Raw genomic sequence first — 15,628 nt, 5'->3', positions numbered from 1 at the left:
TACACGATGAGCAATTTCTTGCAATTGATTTGTGAGTTCTTTGAATGTGTTATGGATTATGGAAGTTGGCGGCAGAACTACTCTTCTCTGTTTAGCTTTTTCTACTTGTCCGCCAAAGCTTCTTTTAAAACTTGGATAGAAGAGGTTTTCAGAATTAATAAAGCCCTATGAGTGGCCAGATTTAAGTCGACCATGATGATAAGGAATCTTGTGATGATGTTATTTCTGGGTAGTTTATTTTGTGAATTCACAACCCTTTCTTGATGGTTTCCTCTTAAGTTTTTTTCTTGGCTGTCAGTCCACCTTGAATTTTGTCTTGCCTTTTTTTTTTTTTTTTTTAACAATCTGGATGTGCTTCATTATTTAAGAAATGAAACATGGTTTCTCTGTTGTCTCTTGATGCATTGCTTTTGTTGTTAAGTAGTATATATTGAGAATGGATTTGTGAATCCTTACTCTATTAAGGGAAGACTCAAGTTAATTGGTGAGGAAAGCACTTATAGTTAGGAAGCTCAACAATGAGACCTTTGTTGGTTTCTGTTCTGTTAGAAGGTGGTTCTATAGTCTAAAATATTCATCATAATGGAATAAATCTCTTGGTGACTGTTAGGGGAGGTTTTAATGTCAGAATAATGTTGAGTCATATAAAACATTAAAAAGCATGAAAGATAAGACATGATAGACTAGGCAACTCTTAATATATTTAGAAAATACAGGTTCACAAAGAATTCTAGGAAGCAGTCTTGTTTTCTTAAGTCTCTTGATAAGTAGCCGATTGAGCTGATTTATAAATTGGCAAATTCCTTTTATTTAGGATAGAAGAAATCTAGTTTGATAAAATGTTAATTTGCTCTTAACATCAATTAAGGTTAAAAGTTTTCTGTAACTTGAGACTAACTAGTTCAAGAACCTGGAGGTGTGGCAATAGATTAATGGGCACATCATTATGTCACATCACTCATTAGTTTACATGCTACTGAGTTCAGTGATCATATTCTGATGTCTCATGAGTGTTTTTCTATTCAGTACAGCTTTCTTAGTTTACTATGGCAAAACAGATTGAACATGTAGGAGGCTGAGCCTTTTCCTATAGAAGTTGGTATGTTATTGATTGAAGAGCACTTTGTTCACATTTATTGAAGAGATGGGATGAGTTACTGTAAACATGTTCTCAAATGCTAATCTTAGTGGTAAGGATATGAAAAAGGTAGTACAGATTTTTTTAAAACATTTTTTTGAATTCAGAAAAAACCTTGCTCACCTAAGCTGCAGGGAAATCAGTTTGTATATTAATTGCTCAGTTGAAAACCTTTTATTATTATATGTTTTTCTATCAAAAAGTAGTTAAATGTTCTCTTTTAGGTGGAATGTTGCTTAGTTGATTTCTTTGAGGCAAGTTTTTGGGGAAAAGAAACTAAGCACAATTAAGATGTTTTATTGACTCATTAGACCCAAGTAAAGTTCAGTACAAAGTGACTTGTGCTAAATTATATTCAGCTTAGTTAAAACCTGAACTACAAAGCTAAATATGTGCTCTTCATTGTTTAATTTCTATACACAGTTAAAACTAGTCCTCGAAAACCTCGCGGAAGACCTAGAAGTGGCTCTGACCGAAATTCAGCTATCCTCTCAGATCCATCTGTGTTTTCCCCACTAAGTAAATCAGAGACCAAATCTGGAGATAAGATCAAGAAGAAAGATTCTAAAAGTTTAGAAAAAAAGAGAGGAAGACCTCCCACCTTCCCTGGAGTAAAAATCAAAATAACACATGGAAAGGACATTTCAGAGTTACCAAAGGGAAACAAAGAAGATAGCCTGAAAAAAATTAAACGGACTCCTTCTGCTACATTTCAGCAAGCCACAAAGATTAAAAAATTAAGAGCAGGTAAACTCTCTCCTCTCAAGTCTAAGTTTAAGACAGGGAAGCTTCAAATAGGAAGGAAGGGGGTACAGATTGTACGACGGCGAGGAAGGCCTCCATCAACAGAAAGGATAAAGACCCCTTCAGGTCTCCTCATTAACTCTGAACTGGAAAAGCCCCAGAAGGTCAGGAAAGACAAGGAAGGAACACCTCCACTCACAAAAGAAGAGAAGACAGTAGTCAGACAAAGCCCTCGAAGGATTAAGCCAGTTAGGATTATTCCTTCTTCTAAAAGGACAGATGCAACAATTGCTAAGCAGCTCTTGCAGAGGGCAAAAAAGGGGGCTCAAAAGAAAATTGAAAAAGAAGCAGCTCAGCTGCAAGGAAGAAAGGTGAAGACACAGGTCAAAAATATTCGACAGTTCATTATGCCTGTTGTTAGTGCCATCTCCTCACGGATCATTAAAACCCCTCGGCGGTTTATAGAAGATGAGGATTATGACCCTCCCATTAAAATTGCCCGACTAGAGTCTACACCAAATAGTAGATTCAGTGCCACATCCTGTGGATCGTCTGAAAAATCAAGTGCAGCTTCTCAGCACTCCTCTCAAATGTCTTCAGACTCCTCTCGCTCTAGTAGCCCCAGTGTTGATACCTCCACAGACTCTCAGGCCTCTGAGGAGATTCAGGTACTTCCTGAAGACCGGAGCGACACCCCCGAAGTTCATACTCCACTGCCTATTTCCCAACCCCCAGAAAACGATAGTAATGATAGAAGAAGCAGAAGGTATTCAGTGTCGGAGAGAAGTTTTGGATCTAGAACAACGAAAAAAATATCAACTCTCCAAAGTGCCCCCCAGCAGCAGACCTCTTCTTCTCCACCTCCACCTCTCCTTACTCCTCCCCCACCATTGCAGCCAGCCTCCAGTATCTCTGACCACACACCTTGGCTTATGCCTCCAACAATCCCTTTAGCGTCACCATTTTTGCCTGCTTCTGCTGCTCCCATGCAAGGGAAGCGAAAATCTATTTTGCGAGAACCGACATTTAGGTGGACTTCTTTAAAGCATTCTAGGTCAGAGCCACAATACTTTTCCTCAGCAAAGTATGCCAAAGAAGGTCTTATTCGCAAACCAATATTTGATAATTTCCGACCTCCTCCACTAACTCCTGAGGATGTTGGCTTCGCATCTGGTTTTTCTACGTCTGGTACTGCTGCTTCAGCCCGGTTGTTTTCACCACTCCATTCTGGAACAAGGTTTGATATGCACAAAAGGAGCCCTCTTTTGAGAGCTCCAAGATTTACTCCAAGTGAGGCTCACTCTAGAATATTTGAGTCTGTAACCTTGCCTAGTAATCGAACTTCTGCTGGAACATCTTCAGGAGTATCTAACAGAAAAAGGAAAAGAAAAGTGTTTAGCCCTATTCGATCTGAACCAAGATCTCCGTCTCACTCCATGAGGACAAGAAGTGGAAGGCTTAGTACCTCTGAGCTATCACCTCTCACCCCACCGTCTTCTGTCTCTTCCTCCTTAAGCATATCTGTTAGTCCTCTTGCCACTAGTGCCTTAAACCCAACTTTTACTTTTCCTTCTCATTCCCTGACTCAGTCTGGGGAATCTGCAGAGAAAAACCAGAGACCAAGAAAGCAGACTAGTGCTCCAGCAGAGCCGTTTTCATCCAGCAGCCCTTCTCCTCTCTTCCCCTGGTTTACCCCAGGCTCTCAGACTGAAAGAGGGAAAAATAAAGACAAGGCCCCTGAGGAGCTGTCCAAAGATCGAGATGCTGACAAGAACATGGAGAAGGACAAGAGTAGAGAGAGAGACCGGGAGAGAGAGAAGGAGAATAAGCGGGAGTCAAGGAAAGAGAAAAGGAAAAAGGGATCAGAAATTCAGAGTAGTTCTGCTTTGTATCCTGTGGGTAGGGTTTCCAAAGAGAAGGTTGTTGGTGAAGATGTTGCCACTTCATCTTCTGCCAAAAAAGCAACAGGGCGGAAGAAGTCTTCATCACTTGATTCTGGAACTGATACTGCTTCTGTGACTCTTGGGGATACAACAGCTGTCAAAACCAAAATACTTATAAAGAGAGGGAGAGGAAATCTGGAGAAAACCAACTTGGACCTCGGCCCAACTGCCCCATCCCTGGAGAAGGAGAAAACCCACTGCCTTTCCACTCCTTCATCTAGCACTGTTAAACATTCCACTTCCTCCATAGGCTCCATGTTGGCTCAGGCAGACAAGCTTCCAATGACTGACAAGAGGGTTGCCAGCCTCCTAAAAAAGGCCAAAGCCCAGCTCTGCAAGATTGAGAAGAGTAAGAGTCTTAAACAAACTGACCAGCCCAAAGCACAGGTACTCTTTTCCATCTTGACTGTTAAAATCAACAGAATATTGAATCCCTTCTAGAAGCAAGTTTTAGGTTAAGTGTTGCAATTACATCCAGTTATGGGAATCAGGAGCAGGGTAGAGGAAGTTCAGAGGCATTTTGCAATGGTCCTTTAAGGACTGGTAGGATTTTGATGGGTAGAAAATGATACAGGAGAACATTCTAAAAAGAGGGAACAATGTGGGTGGAAAAACACTTCAGGAATGGTGAATAGCTGGACTGGTACCGGTACATGCAGGAAAGTGGTGAAGTAAGACTGAAAAGTAGGCTGGGGCCATACTACAGAGAATGCTCAGTTGTTTGTACTTAATGGGTTTGGTGTCATGGAATCTCTGACTTAATTTTGAAGGTTTCTTTTTTGTAGTCAAATCGTTTTCGTTGTTTACTATAGAAAATGGAGGCTGGGGTGGGGTGAGGTATATTCTCATCCTCTGAGTAGTGAGTGATTAGAGCAATAGATAATAGGTGTTTGCAGAATACATATGAGAAGCACTTGGCCTTAAGTTGTGGGACAGAAAACTGTAAAACTGAGTTAGTTAAGATGATGACACACATTTTTATAAAGAACAGCATTTTTTTTAATACAGTAAGTTTTGCACTGTTCTCTTCTGAGAAAACCTACTGATCTTTAGGTTCTTTTTAAAAATTGTCGTGTAGTCGTAGATGCGCATTTGTGCCAACACATCAAGTTAGGTTACAATGAACACAAACTTAGGTTTTTAATAGTATTCAACCTAGGGCCATATTTCAGTAGTTCTGCCAGTTGAGAGTTCTACCAGGGACTTAATTCTGACACCATTTTGGATGTGTTTCGGTTAGCCTCCTGGTGGTAAGAGCAGTGACTCTTTAAAATGTGAGACGTTTCTGTTTGGAGCCATGGCCTTTGGTACTTCCATTTGTAGGCTGTTTCCCCTACTTCTCTGTTGATCAGGGAAATATAAGAAATAGTCTATGGTTGGATAAGCCCTATTTACACCAGACCGAACTTTTTGGTAATATAAACTGGCAACTTGAATTTTGAGGGGAATTTTCAAGAAGTAGTGTAATTGGGAAGAGAGTCTTAGTTGATTTCTGCTTTTTAATTAGAAGTGCTTTTTAGAAGTCCTTTTTTTTTCTGTCAATTTTAGGATACAGAAGTAGTTGATTTCCATACATTGATGTGGCTTATCAGCTGGAAATAACTAGATTTCCAGTTATTTCCTTGTATGTGTTGATTCTAGATTGAAAGTTAATCAAAAGTACCTTAGCTGCTTTTAATTATATTTTAACCATATATTGTTGTTATTGTTTGTGTTTGGCTTGCCTCATATTTAGGGTCAAGAAAGTGATTCATCAGAGACCTCTGTGCGAGGACCCCGGATTAAACATGTCTGCAGAAGAGCTGCTGTTGCCCTTGGCCGAAAACGAGCTGTGTTTCCTGATGACATGCCCACCCTGAGTGCCTTACCATGGGAAGAACGAGAAAAGATTTTGTCTTCCATGGGGAATGATGGTAGGTCGGGGCTGTCAACCTTGAAGTCTCCGCAGACATTTGATTTGTTTTCTGATCATTCTTGGGATGCCTAGTGGGCTCTTCTTAGCATTGTGTGTGAGTGTGGGTCACCCCAAAAATAGATGGCCAGGGGGGAGTAAATGCACAAGGATTTTATTAGAGGAGATGCCTGTGAGTGGAAATGGGGAAGGAGCCGGGGAAAACTGGGAGAGCTGTCAGGCTGTGTTGCAAGTCTGACTCTAATGAAGGAGGGACAGGATCTTTGGGCAGAATCTCCTTAAACTGCCACGCCGCGTAAGAAGGTTTGGCAAAGCTGTCTTTGAGCAAAAGTTGACTGTCAAAGGAGTCTTGTGTCTCAAGAATAGGTCTACCTTAGTAGCCCTGCCACGCTCAGTCACTGCCTGGCAGCAAGTCCCCTGGTAAGTATGGACTCTGTACCACTGGATTTCTGAGCGTGGCAGCTGGGGCCCTCAATCAGTTATGCAAGGATAGTGAGGCACATTCTCGTGGTAGCCATATAGTTCTAAATGCTGGGTGAATGGCTGCTCATATAAAATTTAGAGGTTTCGAGAATCTTCAGAAGCATTCAATTCATATTCTTGAATTTTAGGTTAGACTGTTTTGTTGTCCGCATTTGGATTTCTGCTTTCCTCAAGCTGCAAGTTCCCAGGCATTTAAAAACATAGAAATAATTATTTAAACAGGCTCCAAGTTCTGTATGTATGTTTTTATTATAATGTATTTCTTTTTCAGAGTCCCAATTAAAAAATTTGAATGTATATGATAATATAAATGGATTGTAAGAATCTTTGCCTTTCCTCCTAAGAAGGAATTAGCTGTTCATTTCCTTAGAACTGATGGCACATTTCTTTAACAGACAAGTCATCAATTGCTGGCTCAGAAGATGCTGAACCTCTTGCCCCACCCATCAAGCCGATTAAACCTGTCACCAGAAACAAGGCACCTCAGGAACCTCCAGTAAAGAAAGGACGGCGATCGAGGCGGTGTGGGCAGTGTCCTGGCTGCCAGGTGCCTGAGGACTGTGGTGTTTGTACTAATTGCTTAGACAAGCCCAAGTTTGGTGGCCGCAATATAAAGAAGCAGTGCTGCAAGTGAGTGGGCCTCTTATTCTGAGGTGTTGATCTCAGCCATGACGGCTCTTTATTTGTGCTTGGTTTGTTGCAGAGATGGATCAGAAAACTGAATGCGGTTGGACTGAGATCTTGAGTTGCAATATTAGTTGCGGGGTTGGATTTTGTTATGTGGCCAGGTTTGGGCTGTGCTTAAATAAATACTCTGGCACAAGGCTGTCCAATAGAATGCTCTGCAATGGTGGGAATGTTCTGTATCTGCTCAATTCAATGTGATAGCCATTAGCCAAATGTAGCTATTGAGCACTTGAACTGTGGTTAGTGACTGAGGAACTACATTTTTTATTTCATTTAATTTTAATAATTTAAATAGCCACATGTGCCTAGTGGCTGCCATATCAGCACAGCTCTGGAGAGTTTCTACTTGAAAACTGACAAATTTAGGTATAATATTTATTAGGTCAACTGAAATTACCTCTATATTTATGGCATTCAGGAAATATTGGTTGTATCTTATATTTATATATATATATATATATATGTATATATATGTATATATATACATATATATATATGTCTCTGCTGTCTAACAAAATACTTTCATGCATGTGGAATTTTTTTTATTGTATTTTTTTTTTATTAGTTTGACGTGTACAAAACAATGTAATAGTTAGACATTTACACACCTCACAAAGTGATAACTCCCCCTTCCCCAGTCTCCTACCCCTCTGGCATTGTATACAGCTGTTACAGTTCCTTTGACTCTATTCTGCATATGGGACTTTTGATACGGAAGTTTTAATTACCTTTTCTCCCTCCCTTCTTCTAAGTCAGTTTGCGGAAGCACTTTCTGCCCTCTGGGATAATTTGTTTAAAATGGATCAAGAAAGTTGCACAAACAGAAATTTTCGTGATTGAGCATCTCATAAAGTACCTGGCATAAGCAATAGATATTATTTATCAACAGATACTTTCTGAATGAATGAATAACATGAAAGCGATTTATGTGAAACATAGTTGGAAGAAATGCTGCATTACTTACTTTTGGGGAGGCCATTTCTAGGAGACATTAAGTAGTTCTGTGCTTTGGTTTAGTCTAGCCTTAAGTAAGAATCTTGTTTCAGTCCCTTTAAAGGAGTGAGAATTCACAGATCAGCAGAAAGGTACATGATACCAAGATAAAATTATACGAAATTTAGGGGTTGAAATGGATTCAGTTCGATTTTAAACTTCAAATTGAGTTTGAGTTTCATTAAATTGAAGGGTGAAATCTGTATCAAAGCCCTGACATAGACCTATAGCATTGTAGTAGCAGACAGAAGACTTGATGGGTAATTTTAGTCCATCTTGTATCCAGGTTATTATATGAGCACTAATCTCATAAGGGAGCAGAACTGATCTGATGACAAGAAATATCGACTGATCATTTTGTGTGTGATGCTAGTCAGTAGTAGGTTACAAGAAATTGCAGTCTTATTTCAAAAATAACTTGATATTTGATCCTTTTAGGTCCTAAAGGTAGGTAAAATTGTTGATCGAAGAACTCAGGGGCTCAGATTTAACCTGAGTAACGAGCAGTCTTTTTTCAATTCTCATAATGAACCTGCATAATGGTTCACTGATTCTTGCAGACAAATTAACACTTGTTCCAATTGCTTCTCTTCTAAATGTCATTTACTTTATGGTATACCTTGTTATCCTAGGATGAGAAAATGTCAGAATCTACAGTGGATGCCTTCCAAAGCCTATCTTCAGAAGCAAGCAAAAGGTAATGTTGTAAAAAGATCTTTCCCAAAATGCTTCCTTTTTAAATGCCATATAGTTTTGTACACCTAGTGTAAAGAGAGTACTAGTGTTGTTTTGTTTGGTTTGGTTTTTAAGTACTGCTCATTTCCAGGTAGTTGATTGTTGTCGAAGCTGGGCAGTAGGTACATTGAGGTTCATTTTATTACTCCCTTTATCTTGGAGTATGTTTGAAAATTTCCATAATAAAACTTTTAAATTCATATAAAAATTATACTTTGTTCCATTTCTTAGAGCAACAAAAGTACCTATTTTACCTGGCCAAGTAGGCATTAACTTTCTTGAGCCTTTCAGTGTCAACTTTAGCTCTAGGAAACTGAGAATAAGATTGTTACATTCCTATACTCCTATTTTAAATGAAGTTTTTCTCACTTATGATAAACAATCATGTTATTTTCCCTAGCTGTGAAAAAGAAAGAGAAAAAATCTAAGACCACTGAAAAGAAAGAGAGCAGTATTGTGAAGAACTTGGTGGACTCTAGTCAGAAACCTACCCCATCAGCAAGAGAGGATCCTGCCCCTAAGAAAAGCAATAGTGAACCTCCTCCGCGAAAGCCCGAGGAAAAGAGCGAAGAAGGGAATGCCTCTGCCCCAGGACCTGAATCCAAACAAGTTACCACTCCAACTTCCAGGAAGTCCAGTAAGCAGGTCTCCCAGCCAGCCCCAGTCGTCCCCCCACAGCCACCTAGCACAGCACCACCAAGAAAAGACGTTCCCAAGACTGCTCCCGGTGAGCCCAAGAAAAAGCAGCCTCCACCAGCAGCAGAATCAGGTGAGTGAGGAAGACGAGAAGGAGCTCCTGAACCAGAACTGCCAGCAAAGCACTGATGTCTTAAACAACATTTGGAAAACTGAAATGTAGATTTTTAAGTCTTCGGTTCAAGAAAATTAGCTCTCTTTTAACCATTATATAATAATAAATAGAAGCAAAAAACCAGTTAAATTGGAGATACTGTCTTAATTTCCTATTTAAAGCCTGGAGTTTAAATAGTTTTGTTTTTTTTCTAAAACCTCTTTCTTCACAGGCCAATCGGTCCTAAAGTAGTCATTGCTATTTAGCATTAACTGTAAGTTTAGTAGCATCTGACTGCAATTTATTTTGAATTCTTTAGGTCCAGAGCAAAGCAAGCAGAAAAAAGTGGCTCCTCGCCCAAGTATTCCTGTAAAGCAAAAACCAAAAGAAAAGGTGAGAGATTTGTTTCTCTGCCATTTCTTCAAGGATGCCATTTCCTCTGTTCTGTAGGAAAATAGCCTTATTCTTGACTTTTACATGATCGAGTGAATGAAACTGCATTTTTGCTTCTATATAGATGGCAGTGGAATTTCTTAAAATTAACAAACTTTAGGTTTGGGCTTTAGCTTATATCTTTTTTTGTCTCTTTCCCCTACTTTGTGGCCCTGTGTGCTTATACTTAGGCTGCTGGCCACTCAGCAAAATAGATTTTTGCTCTCAACAGCCTTTAGCAATATTTGTCTATAACAATCACCCTTCCCTATGCCCACTATTTTTATTATGTGGAGAGAGAGATCTTTAAGAATGTTCTAGCTCTTTCCACCATTTTTCTGTGCCACCATAATGGTGTACATGTACATCTTGGCTGATGCTCTCAAGAGCATCAACAATGCCATAAAGAGATGCAAACACTAGGTTCTTACTAGGCCACGTACCAAAGTCATCATCCGGTTTCTAACTGTGATGAAGAAGTATGATTACATTGGCAAATTTGAAATCACTGATGATCACAGAGCTGGGAAAATTGTTGTGAACTTCATAGGCAGGTTAAACAAGTGTGGAATGATCAGCCTAGATTTGATGTGCAACTTCAAGATTTAGGGCAGAATAATCTGCCCCTGTCCCATCACTTTGGTTTCATTGTGCTGAGAACCTCTGCAGGCATCATGGACCACAAAGAAGTAAGACAAAAACACAGAGGGGAAATCCTGGGATTCTTTTTTTAGGGATGTAATACATACGTACAAATAAAATGCCTCAATGGAAAAAAAATCTTCTGAAGATTACTTCTCTTTCTACAGGATACTTGTGTTGGAAACATGTTTTCCAGATCTATTAATAAGATTTGTCATTTGCATTATTTTCTGTGGCAAAAGTGAAGGCAAGTAGGGTGTGGTTTTGTTCTTTATCTTCTATCCCTGTAGGAAAAACCACCTCCAGTCAATAAGCAGGAGAACACAGGCACTTTGAACATCCTCAGCACTCTCTCCAATGGCAATAGTTCTAAGCAAAAAATCCCAGCAGATGGCGTCCATAGGATCAGAGTGGACTTTAAGGTAAACGTGCTTAGTGACCACATAGTATACTGAGTGTCATGGACTTTAAATCAAGAAAATGATGTTTACCGACGGTATTAAAAGAGGAAATTAAGCACTAAGCGGGGGGATGAAAAAGAACTACCATTATTAGCAGATGGGTTTGGGTATGTGAGAGCTTTGGTCACTGTGGGAGCAGAGGCATTGGAATATTCCTGCCCATCCTGAGTAATAAAGTGCTTTTAGAGGAGAGCAGTATGTGAGGAAATAATTCTTCCACCTGGGAATTATCAAATGCTGATTGCTCGAATCAGCGAAAGTCTGAGAGAAACAGGAATCCCAGTATATCTTTGCATTATAGTTAACATGAATTGAGCCAATAGGTGAGCCTTTTAACAGTTTGTAGCTGAGATTAAAAATTTTTTAAAGTAGCAGTTATTTTGAACTCGTTGAAATTAAATACTCGACATTCAGGTGTCACTATAATTTTACCTTTTTTACCCTTATTTTCAACCCAAAGTTATTTCTTTGTAAAACTTTCATAAATGATTTTTCTCTCTCTCCACAGGAGGATTGTGAAGCAGAAAATGTGTGGGAGATGGGAGGCTTGGGAATCTTGACCTCTGTTCCTATAACACCCAGGGTGGTTTGTTTTCTCTGTGCCAGTAGTGGGCATGTAGAGGTAAGATATCCTGCTTCTTGGTGCCCTAGAAAGTATAATGGTACATTATTTTGCTGTGATGAAAAAAATTATTATATTCTGTTTTGTTGGTATGTAGCAGCAGGTACTATCCCCTGTTTAAACTAGCTAATGAAATGCTTTTGAAGTTTTTTAGAGATTTCAGGAAGAAATCTGCTTCTTACTAGATTAGCAAAGTTAGTGAGGGAAAATTTTAGTAGTCCAGTTTCTTAAACCTACCATTTATTAGCGTTCTGATTTTTCTGCTAGATACGCAAACATGGAAAAAAAGATGTCGTGTTCTTCAGGAAAGAGATGCTTTTGATGGTTGTTTTATATTGAATATCAAAACCCCCACGTCTCTAAAGAGCTCTTAGCAAATTAATAAGGAAAAAGGAGCCAACACCCAGGAAAAAAATAAGCTTAAGAACAGGAATATGTGGTTCACAAAATGAGAAATCAAAACATGGTGAGAGGGGGCAGTAAGCCTTCTGATGACCAAAAACTGGAAATTAAAAGCATGATAAAAAGGATCATGTAGAAATGGGGGCTCTGTTGGTGGAAATCTAAATTAGTTACAGTCTTTCTTTTTGAGGGTTGTTTGGAAATAAATACCTATTTTTAAAATGGATATACCCTCTAACCCAGCAATTGCACTCATCTTAAGGATATAATTAGATAAATCAGCGTATATGTATGTATATGTGTATGTATATATGTGTGTGTATATAATACATATATAATAAACCCATCTACATATGTATACATGTAATCAACAGAAGTGTTTCAGTATTGTTTATGCTGCTGTTGCTTTAGATATCATTGAAACTATTAAGAATATTCAGTCTACAAGTGCCAGGGGTCTGCTGTATCTCTTTTCCTACATAATCTAATGCTTTGCATCCACACATAGGCTACCCATAGGAATAATTTATGCACCATTTCTTCAACGTCTGTGATAAAACAGGTTGGTTTTTTTTTCAGAGTATAATTGCTCTAATTTAAGTTGTGTAGTTCTGCACAGCAACCCCACAGAATTCCTAAAAACTGAATTACAGAATGACTAGCCCACGGCCCTCATTACACTTCTATAGCATAACCAGTGCCTGATAATTTCTTCCTCCATCTGATTTTTTTAAAAAAATTTTTGTTGACATGATTTTAGATTCACAGAAAAGTTACAAGAGTAGTACAAAGAATTCCCATATCGCTCCCCTTCACCCAGAGTTCCCAAATGTTAACATTTTTCATGTGCTTTATCTTTTTCTATATTTCTATTTTACAAAATAAATAATACGCACACATTTTTATATGTAGACACAGTTTTTCCTAAAAATTTGAGAGCAAGTTGCAGACATATGCCCTTTTACCTCTAAATATTTTACTGTTTATTTCCTAACGCCAAGGACAAGGACATGCTTACATAGCCACGGTGTAATTATCAAAATCAGTCAGTTAACATTGGTACATTACTATTGTCTCTGCTATGGACCTTGTTTAGGTTTGACCAGTTGTCCCAATAATTCTTTTATGGCAAAAGAAAATTCTGGGTCATCCTCATTCGAATTTTTAAAAATTCCTACATCCACATGAAAATAACTCATTTCTAAAATTAGACATGGTAAGGATAAACCAGCGCTCACAGTTGTTTAGAATATTGTAGAAAACCTTTAAAACCCTCCCTATTTCTCCCTACCCCACTCTTTTACAGTCTCACAGTTCTTTGTTTATACCTCTATTACAGCACTTATTAGCACATTCTATGAAATCTTGGATTATTTTGTTACTTTATAATTCTAATACTGTTCCCACTTTAGTCCTCTGAATCTCTTGCGGTGTCCAATAATTGTGCTTTTTAAAAACACAGTCATTGCTTAATGAATATATATTAAATAAAATACAGATACCACCGTACTCCTAAAGCCCAAAGTATGTAAGTAGGATTTGGTTGATATTTCTACATGTTACTTTACATTAACTTTTATGTTTCCATCTTACCCCTAGTTTGTGTATTGCCAAGTCTGTTGTGAGCCCTTCCACAAGTTTTGTTTAGAGGAGAACGAGCGCCCTCTGGAGGACCAGCTGGAAAATTGGTGTTGTCGTCGCTGCAAGTTCTGTCATGTTTGTGGAAGACAGCATCAGGCCACAAAAGTAAAAATCTAAGCAATACAACTACTTAGAGTATTATTCTTTGTCTCCACTTCTACCTTTTAATTTGGGATTTCGTATCTATATTTTTTCTCTTGGCTTAGTTTGACTATTTAATTGGGTATAATCAATTGCCTATTTTTGTGTTTTAATTTTGGGACTATAACAGAACACATAGCAAAATCCTTAAAATAAATCTACCTTATAAGAATATTCATCACTGAGTGCCTTTGGCAGGAAATAAATCCCTGTGCTTTGAGAGTAAATAATTTATGAGGAAATTTAAACTGTTCTAATGATGTGCTATACTTGAAGATAAAGTAGTAGGTGTTTAGTGAAAGTGATGTTATACCCACCTTTTTGCCTTTATATTTTCTTACAGCAGCTGCTGGAATGTAATAAGTGCCGAAATAGCTATCACCCTGAGTGCCTGGGACCCAACTATCCTACCAAACCCACGAAGAAAAAGAAAGTTTGGGTGAGTACACACATTATAGTGTTCCAAAGAGAATTGTCTTGGGACTGTGGGCGTGCACAACTTGGGATGGGAATATCCTTGCTTGAGGATGTCTGTGTAACATTTTTTTTTGCCTCATTTGTAAAAGCTTCCCAGTAGAGAATCAACTCTAGACATTTGTGACCTTTTTAAATAAGAAGCGATACTAAAAATAAGAAATTCTATTGAATTTCTTTTCTTCTTTTCCAGATCTGTACAAAGTGTGTTCGCTGCAAGAGCTGTGGATCCACAACTCCAGGCAAAGGGTGGGATGCACAGTGGTCTCACGATTTCTCCCTGTGCCATGATTGTGCCAAACTCTTTGCTAAAGGTACCTCATAAAAGTCAGTTTTGTCAACTTTTAGATGTTATACTTTAGATGTTTTAGAGGTAAACTGAGCACTCTAGTGAAATAACATCAAATGTCTTACCCATTTTATTGAGGGTACCATTTAAACACATTTACTAAGTTCCTGGCCTTGCTCTTTCCTTTACACAGAGAATTACAGCAACTGGAAATGTTTTATTAGCTTATATGAGAAGAACTCAAGTGACTTTTTATAATAACCACAAAGAAATGCTCTGAGCCAGTATTTCCCAAAGTGAGGTGCATAGATATTTATTTGATTGTTTCAGAAATGATTTTAAGTGGTACTGAGTCAAACATTTTAGTAGTTATGCTAAGAAAAAATTATAACTAATACATTAAACTCATTATTTTACTGACTTAGGATAATAATCATATTTAAAAGTTCACTATTGAAGTTATTTAAAATAAGCAAATCAATATCAAGTCTGTTAAGTAAAAAAAATAGAGGTTCTTCATGGATAAAGTGAATTGATGAAGGTTGTACATGGCGCAGAATTTTAGGAAGCTGTAAGCTCTACTGTAAAAGCACTAGGAATAAGGAAAAGTGTAGAATAATTTTTACTCCCATATCCTCACCTCTTTTTAAAAATTTAAACATCTTCGGAAAGTTTAAGAGATCAAGTTCTCTCTTCCATTCTTCTCTTATGTTATCTATAAAATCTACCTCATGACCTTTAAAAATGGGTCTAAAGAAGCTAACTAGTGGCATATTCTAAGAGATCAGAATAATTTTGACACTTTATATATATGGGAACATTCCTTAGATTCATGCTGGCACGTGTAAGTAGTTTTAGAAGAAGAATCTAGTGGCTTGCATTTTAGATTAGGTTGGCATATGTAAGTCAGGAGCCTTAGAGTCGTTGGTGTGTGAACCAAAGCACTGCTGAAAACTTGGCTTTGCTTTCAGGAAACTTCTGCCCTCTCTGTGACAAGTGTTACGATGATGATGACTATGAGAGTAAGATGATGCAATGTGGGAAATGTGATCGCTGGGTCCATTCCAAATGTGAGAATCTTTCAGGTACAGAAGGTTGG

At 38.2% G+C, this 15,628-nt stretch overlaps 1 protein-coding gene and 1 pseudogene across 13 annotated transcripts in view; both read left to right on the top strand.

The window, feature by feature from the left end:
• KMT2A (lysine methyltransferase 2A) overlaps positions 1-15,628 on the top strand; it is a 78,089-nt gene that overhangs the window by 25,823 nt on the left and 36,638 nt on the right. For 8 of the 13 annotated variants that reach the window (XM_074335402.2, XM_088791427.1, XM_088791428.1 and 5 more), the window contains 12 exons: positions 1,562-4,212; positions 5,561-5,738; positions 6,616-6,850; positions 8,533-8,597; positions 9,036-9,404; positions 9,745-9,818; positions 10,790-10,921; positions 11,469-11,582; positions 13,584-13,730; positions 14,110-14,205; positions 14,434-14,554; positions 15,501-15,623. In XM_074335402.2, the coding sequence (XP_074191503.1) occupies positions 1,562-4,212; positions 5,561-5,738; positions 6,616-6,850; positions 8,533-8,597; positions 9,036-9,404; positions 9,745-9,818; positions 10,790-10,921; positions 11,469-11,582; positions 13,584-13,730; positions 14,110-14,205; positions 14,434-14,554; positions 15,501-15,623 (4,305 nt within the window). The remainder of the gene's footprint in view (positions 1-1,561; positions 4,213-5,560; positions 5,739-6,615; positions 6,851-8,532; positions 8,598-9,035; positions 9,405-9,744; positions 9,819-10,789; positions 10,922-11,468; positions 11,583-13,583; positions 13,731-14,109; positions 14,206-14,433; positions 14,555-15,500; positions 15,624-15,628) is intronic. The other 5 variants (XM_088791431.1, XM_088791429.1, XM_074335398.2 and 2 more) reach the window with 2 other exon arrangements.
• On the top strand, positions 9,825-10,782 carry LOC109437198 (small ribosomal subunit protein uS8 pseudogene; annotated as a pseudogene).

This window comes from Rhinolophus sinicus, chromosome 14, assembly GCF_057876585.1.
Source record: "Rhinolophus sinicus isolate RSI-liver-muscle chromosome 14, RSI-T2T, whole genome shotgun sequence".
NCBI lineage: Eukaryota > Metazoa > Chordata > Mammalia > Chiroptera > Rhinolophidae > Rhinolophus > Rhinolophus sinicus.
This window is presented reverse-complemented; position numbering and strand designations above follow the sequence as displayed.